At 45.0% G+C, this 7,706-nt stretch overlaps 1 protein-coding gene across 2 annotated transcripts in view; it reads right to left on the reverse strand.

Annotated features, from left to right (window-relative positions):
• The window catches only part of ADTRP (androgen-dependent TFPI-regulating protein), a 67,889-nt gene that overhangs the window by 19,587 nt on the left and 40,596 nt on the right, over positions 1 to 7,706 (reverse strand). For both annotated transcript variants that reach the window (XM_011989661.1, XM_011989660.1), the window contains one exon: positions 2,738 to 2,853. In XM_011989661.1, the coding sequence (XP_011845051.1) occupies positions 2,738 to 2,853 (116 nt within the window). The remainder of the gene's footprint in view (positions 1 to 2,737; positions 2,854 to 7,706) is intronic.

The raw sequence follows: 7,706 nt of genomic DNA on the forward strand, positions 1-7,706 counted from the left end.
AAAGAAAAAGAAAAAGAAAGATTTCAGAGTGCAGAGCTAGGTCAAGCTTTGCGCATGCCCATCCACCCAGCATTTAGCTGAATGGTTTTGCACACACTGGGAACTGAACAAATACCTGGCCATATAAACACGGTGGAAAGACAACTGGATTTGGAAACAGAAGACCTCAGTTTTAGTTGGCTCAAGTACTAGCTTTGCATCTCCACTGCACCGCTGCCATATGACCACGGGCGTGTCATCTACCCTACTGGAGATTTAGTTTTCCAGTGCTAAGTCATCTTTAAGTCGCCTCCCATTGCTCACACTCTCTGACTTTATTTGTGGATTGACTGATGTTTTCATCAGTTGGCTAACATCAACTCCCCTGGGTTACCAGCAGTGCCACCAACTGGTCTACCTGTCTTGTTCCTCTTCAGTCTGATGGCCACACTTCAGCCAGAATCGTCTTTCTAATCAGCTTTCTTACATAAACCACATGATTTCATTCCTCTGATTATAATACTTTTCTACAGAAAAGCACTTGGTTTAAAAGTCCAAACTCACTGATGTGGATTTACAACCTGGCTTTACCCTGTCCCCCAATTCAGCCACACCCTCAGCTCCTCCAGCCCTTTGCAGATGCTGTTTCTTCTGCCTGAAGGTCTTTTCCACATCTCTTTTGACCTATTCTTACTCATTACTTGGGCCTCAGCTTAGGCCGTGCTTCCCTTTAAGAAGCCAGTCCTGCACACCTCTCTGTGTGCCCGTAGCATCCTGGGCTTATGCCTATTACAGTCCTATCACCTGTCTCCCACTGTCTGATATGCTCCTCTTTCCCCGGCAGCCTCTAAAGGTAGCAGGTTTCCTGAACATCACTGTATCCTCTGTATTTTAGCATAGTGCCTGGAGCTGGTGAACGACTGAATGGATAAAGGATGCACTTGTACCTGGTTCCCATCTTGTCACATTTCTTTCTTCAACCTCCTAATTAACTGCATCATGGTGACACCTGCCCAGGTACTGACAAACCAACCTCCTGGCTACTACTTCTCATTATAGCCACTGCAATTTTCCCCAATAACAGCAGTGGCCTTAGGTGCTTTTTATCTTCTTGGTCCCCAAAAAGGAAAAGAACAACAGGGGTCAGATATGTGAACTGATAATCAACTTACAAGTCCTTAGGTAGAAGACATTAGTAAGTAAAAGGTAATAACTTATATATATGAACTACAAAATTTACACTTTGCAATAAAGAGTAAGTTAAACACCACCAAAAATGATACAGCATACGAATTCATGTGTATAATCAGCTAGCTTCTCCTTTGCTTCTCTTCAACACACGCAAGAACAACAACAAAAAAATCTTTATGTGTCTATACTCTTACCCCAATCCAGGTCCCAGATACTCTGTCTTTAGGGATATATTCCTTTGTGTGAAGCCAGATATGGCAAACACATAGCATATATCTTACCACTGTCCATTGTCATGCTATTGAAAGTCATTGCCTAATAATCAAGCAAATTTTTCTTGGTAGTGCCTCAGAATCCTTCTCAACAGAGTGCTCCAGACATCAACTATCAGTAGGTCCCAAGCTTAAGCTTCGTTCTCTGAAAGTTCCTTTGTTAAAATGTAAAGGCTTCAGAGGCTGAAGAACAACATAGAGCACCGGAGTCTTGGGGTAGATTTATTGAGCAAGTGCTTTCTTCAAGATGGGAGAAGAAAGATTTGGGTACTCGGGGAAAGAGGGGCACAGAAGGGTGGGAGGGGTAGACACCACAAAAGGGAAGGAAGGGTTAGGGAGAAAACAGCAGATGAGGTCTGGACACCAAGTTTGTTTGCTCTAAGAAAGAGGCTGGTCGAGTCCATAAAACAGGCACTGCTAGAGCCCAGGTTCTTTGAAATGCACTCTCTCTCGGCTTCCGTCCCTGACAGAGCACTGAACTGAACTAAACTTCCTCGCATATAGGGATCGGAGGGTTGTCCAGATTGTCACACATGAATAGCTTGTGTGAGTCTAGAGAAGGAACACTGATTAGCTTCCAATCTGCAGGTCTTGTGTTCAGCAAGCCTCTTTCTTTCAGTAGGAACAAAAGCATGGTACCAGATGAGAAGGTTATAGAATGGAAGAAAAGTTTCTCAGTCACTGGGTGAAAGGCCAAGCACGTTCCCTTGATTATAGACTATTGGGCAGCATTTCTGAAAATGAGTGTTGCCAGGTGGTTGAATGATGAAATCTAGGCCAGCTACTGAAATCGTCTCCCATGCATCGCCCAAATGTGTTCTAGGAGCTCTGATGCCAGCTGCTGATGCAAACAAGCCCATAATGAAACAGGCAACAGGCGTGGACAAACGTAGCCCGCTCTGCCCGCTAAATGCCTTTTTAGGTAGAATATAGTTAGACGCCTCAGATCCCTCAGCCTTTCGAATATGTTCACTGAAGATCGAACCAAGGAGCAACATTTCCTTGGGAAAGCAAGGTGCGTGGCTTTGCAATGATTAACCCTTCATGAGAGAGAGAGAGGGGAAGTTGTGACTTGCTGTGTGTGTGTGTGCACACCTGCATGTTTCTGTGCATGGGAGGTTTCCATGAGCATTAAAATCAAACAATAAGAATCCTTCTTACCTGGAAATGTAAACATGATTAAATCCTTATTAAACCAAGATAAAGGGATTCTGACAGAAGAGTACACATTTCTGGAACTTCCCTCGGGGCCTTGAATGATAAGCCTGCGTTGACTTTCTCCATGTGATTCTTACCGGATGGTGTAAGTAATGTTGGCGGCAGCCAGCAAGGTGAGTCCTGTCTTCTTTGATGGATAGGAGTGAGGCCTGAGGATGACTTCAACCAATGTGATGGGGAATATGAAAGTGTGCTGGAGGAGAGAAAATGGCAAATCAGAATGGCAGGGTGTCCGGGGTGCCCATAGTGCCCATGATTCTCTGTTCCCTTCCAGTCTACCTCTTCCACACTGCTAGATGAACCTTTCCAGGTCATGCTCCCTAGATGCCCAAGGACCGACAGTGGCTCCCTCTTGCCTACCACATTAGTCCAAATTCCTCTGTCTGGCTACCAAGGTCTTTGCAATGTATCTCACCCTCTCTCTGGTCCTGCTTATTGCCCACTGCCCGCCGTCCCCACTTTTTTTTTGCAGGGTGGGGCAGAGATACAGTCTTGCTCTGTCACTCACCCAGGCTGGAGTGCAGTGGCATGATCTCGGCTCACTGCAGCCTCTGCCTCCTAGGTTCAAGTGATTCTCCTGCCTCAGCCTCCTGAGTAGCTGGGATTAGTCATGTGCCACCAAGCCCAGCCAATTCCTGACCTCAAGTGATCTGCCTGCCTTGGCCTCCCAAGGCACTGGGTTTACAGGCATAAGCCACTGTGCCTGGCCCTCTCCTAAAACACACACACGCATGCACACACTCATGCATACTCTCACACACATTCACACATTCATGCACAAACATGCGCACTCACACTCCTGTATACATACATTCATGCACATCCATGCACATGCACACACAGGTTCACGCATATTCTCACAGATATTCACACATTCGTGCACAAACACGCACACTCACGCATACACTTAGGCATATTCTCACACATTTGTGCACACACATGCACATGCACACATCCATACTCTTGCATACTCTCACACACATTCATACATTTGTGCACACATACACACACCCACGTGCACACACACCCCTCCTCCGTTAGACCGAGGCCGTCTCCTTCACCCTCCGTTGTGTCTCTTTCACCCTTCGTTGTGCTCAGCATGCTCACTCGCACTTCCAGCCTCCTGTGCCTGCTTCCTCTCCCTGTGTGGACTGTGCCTTCTCTCCCTGGGATTCAAATCCTCTGTGTTCTTGCAGCCAGTGCAATCTTCCATGATACTGTCTCTGAATTTTCCTCTTGGTAATTTCTCTCACTCAACTCGACTGCATTTATATCCTGTGCCATGTAGTCTAGCACTTATGGTGTATATTCGTAAGCTCTGGGGGGCTGGAGAACACGTTCCACCCATCTTTGCGTTTCCTATTGCATTTAGCATGGTGTAACTGAGCTCAGTCCTGCTGAGGGTGGTGTGTGGGGTATGCGTGAGCCTCCCTCTGAAACCCCTATGTCCTCCCCCTCCTTCCCTGCATCACCCCCTCCCTATAACCATCTGTTTTCTTACATCCTCCAAACCCTTAACAGTAGATTTTTTAAAATGACATAATCAAGGAAATAACTTTAGGAATGGTGGTGTTTTCACATGCAAGGACTGCTGCAGCCTACTCCCATCTTGATTATAGAAGCTGACCTGGGAAAGGTCACTGGAGTATGTGTGCCATGTCTTTTCATTTATTGATAACATTTATGAAGTCCTTCTGCCATCCTCTGAGCTTATTGAGAACATCTAGTAGTGCTAGTATTTTGCGTTTTTTGTAGTTTCAGCTGTCATTCCTCCTTCACTCCTGCTCGCCAATTTCCTCAGCTCGTGGCTGCCTCTTTCACCCACAGTCTCCACCTGCAAGCTCTAGCCCCATCTTGTTCCTGAGCCCCAGGGCAGCTGTGTTGGCCCCTTAGTTAGGGTAGTCTCTGGAGCTTGGGAATGTCACTGTGTTTTCATGCCCAGTAGTGCAGTTGGAACTCTGGGTGCTGGCTCTGGGCAGTCCTTGTGCTGTCATTCACAAAAGTCTTGTGCTCAGGAGGCATCCCCAGGAGGCAGTAGCTTCCTCCCATCTGAGCTGAGCTGGCTACGGCAGTTGGAGATCACGATGACCCACAGATGACCAGAAATGGGTCAAGTTTTGGTGAGGCAGGAGAGGGTGAGAAGGACTAAGCTGTAAGTACAGGGCAGCATGGGGTGAAGAGGACCTCTCAGGGTGTCCTGGTCAAGGCTACAGTGGGGTGGCCCAGAGCACCTGGGCATCTCAAGGGCCCTGGGCACCCTGAATTTTAGTGACAACGCCTAGAGAAACAGCATTGCAGACAAGCCATAGCTTTTACATAATTTGCTCAGGGCTGCTCCTGAACACACTGACTGGTTGGAGAAACAAATGAAGGCTCCCAGGCCCTCATCACACCTTGCGTCTTCCTTCAGTCTGATTTTAGGCTGCAGCTTCTGTGTCTCTCCCTCTAATAAAAGAGCACGGCGTCTAAAGGCACACAGTTTCTAATCTAACCCTGGGCTAGTGACCAAATCGCTCTGAACTTCACATTCCCCAATTATAAAATGGGTTCAATAAATAGTACATATCTCTGGGGAGGCTGCTATGGGGATTGAGGTGAGTGTGTGGAATATGCTTGGTCTCTGGCCCTGGAGAGCTTCCGTGAGCATTTGCTAGAGTTGTCACTATTATCAGTGTGACTGCTGTCCTTCATCTCATTGGTGGGCCCAGGGTGGGGTGCAAGCAAGGGTCCGGGATATCCATGGCTTCAGGTGTTTAGATGGACTCTGGCCTGGGTCTGCAAGAGGCTATGGCGTGCCAGCTACTGGAGTATGGTTGTCCCCGGGGCTCCCTCCCCAGCCCACAGCTGGTGCCTACGTTCCCAGCCAAGGCCACCTCAGAGCCCTGCTGATGCTCAGTGACCAACAGGGATGCTCTCTTCATCCAGAGGCCACCTCAGCAGGCAGGAGATGGAGCTGTCTCCCTGCACAGCCACTTGCCTCTCTCTCCCAGCCTTCACTCTGCTGCAGCCAGGAAGATCCAACCTCTATTAAAAACCATTAACAAGCCCATTATACTGGCCATTGATCTGACGAATTTTATTAACCCTGCCCACAATCAGCAGCTCCCGTCCTCTACATGAACAATCATTTGGAACAGAATTCCTGTGGAATAATGTACTGTGTTCGCGTTAGGAGTAAATGAGTTCGCGGTGATTAATGCTTTTACAACAAACAACTCAGGAATGCATGACTGGTCACCTCTTTCAGGAGGCTGCCCTTTGCAAGTGACATTCAATTGGATTTCCAAATGAATTCTCCCTGATGGCTTCTGGGAAATTTACTTCAGTGATGTCATTAGTGATGGGCCATATACCTCGACTTCATCCTAGCTAAAAGGTCTTTGCAAGAATCACATTTTCCGGTTGGGGCTGGGAGTAGCAATGAGGAAAAGAGCCTTCTAAATATTGAACTGCAGTGAAGAGCCAAACATGATGCAATAAGCCTTCCGGTGTTTCAAACGTATGGGCAGTTCACCTCACTTTGACATAAATCATATGACCTTTGTCAGACAGCACATATTTCAATAAAAAAAGGAAGAACAAATTCAGTAAGAGAAAAATCAAATATGCTTTTTGCTTCCAAAAAATCTAATAATTAGGCTGGGATTGACACAAATTAGAATGCTGCCAAAAATTACTGGAAACACTGACTCATTCTGTATTTCAATTAACAGTTTCTCAGTTTCCCTTATAAACAGTGAAGCTGACAAAAATTAATTATCTCAGAGGGGGTAAAATATTTCCTTCTAAAGTAAACAAAACATCATGGGCTGAAACAATGGCATGTGTAAACAGAGGGGATCTAGTGGAGCTATCTTTCCTTGTCATTAAAGTCATCGTTTTGGTAGATTTTCCTTTAAATGTCTCTTTCCAAATGCAATGGTTATAAGGACAGTGTTGTTCTTCTCCCATCCTTTTCCATTCAATTATACCTTCCCCACCATTCTCCATATAATGCCAACTTTCACCTGAATATCTTGGAGTGAGAACTACAAGCATGAAGTATCGATTTAAGTATTAGTGTAATAATCACACTAGATTTGCTGCTTACAAAGTAGCCTTGCAGATAAGTACTAAGATTTACCAGCCCACAGAAAATTTTTGCAAGGTTGCATGAGTGACAACATGGAAAATAATAATAATGATTTGAGCACTTGTTTGTACTCACCCCATACAGGTAGATAAGTGGCTCTATTAAACAATTTCCCTGCATATGAGGCTAAACTTACAGTAGGATGAAGTTTGCCTGACCTTTGAGAAAGAAGCAAGCCTTAATCACTGAGATAACACATGGAGCCAACAGGTCTTTATCACTGTCATAGAGGCTCCAGAGACTGAATCTTTAAGGCTAGGTTGATCACACTCTTATCCTAAGGTTCTTACAGGGCCCAAGAGCACTTAATTTTCTCCAGTGAAAAAAATTCAGAGAGCCTACATATTATAAAATCAGATGATAACATAAAAAAATCTAATCTCCACTTCTTTCCTCTATTTCATTTCCCTTCTGGACTATCTCTTGTGTTGAATTTGAGTTGACCAAGATAAATAAACTGACTTCTACCCTCTCAGATGGGTCATCAAGAGCTTTCTCCTGCAGATGCTGTTTCTATATCACCTGCTGCATATGTGCCTTAATACTCTCTTCTTCTCCTCTATTCAAGCCACATTCTGATCTGAGAATTAGTTCCTGATATTGGCTCTTCCCAAAGTGAGATCCTTTCCTCCAAGTCTCTACAATGACACCTTTGGTTTGCTTATGGTACTAATGGATAAATACTTTTAAGTGACGTTTTAGTGCACTAACAAGATCTCATTTCTGGGTACATTAAGGAGGATTTCTTTTGTTTACAATATATCAAATATATCGTTTTTTAATTTTAAAAAATGGAAGCCTTCACAAAATCTCTTTGGGGAAAACACATGACCAAAATATCAATTAAAACATAAACGTAAATACAATAGACATAGAAATGGAGGCAAAACAAACCTTAATCGAATGCCATCACA

This window comes from Mandrillus leucophaeus, unplaced genomic scaffold (genome assembly GCF_000951045.1).
Source record: "Mandrillus leucophaeus isolate KB7577 unplaced genomic scaffold, Mleu.le_1.0 Scaffold36, whole genome shotgun sequence".
Classification (NCBI taxonomy): Eukaryota; Metazoa; Chordata; class Mammalia; order Primates; family Cercopithecidae; genus Mandrillus; species Mandrillus leucophaeus.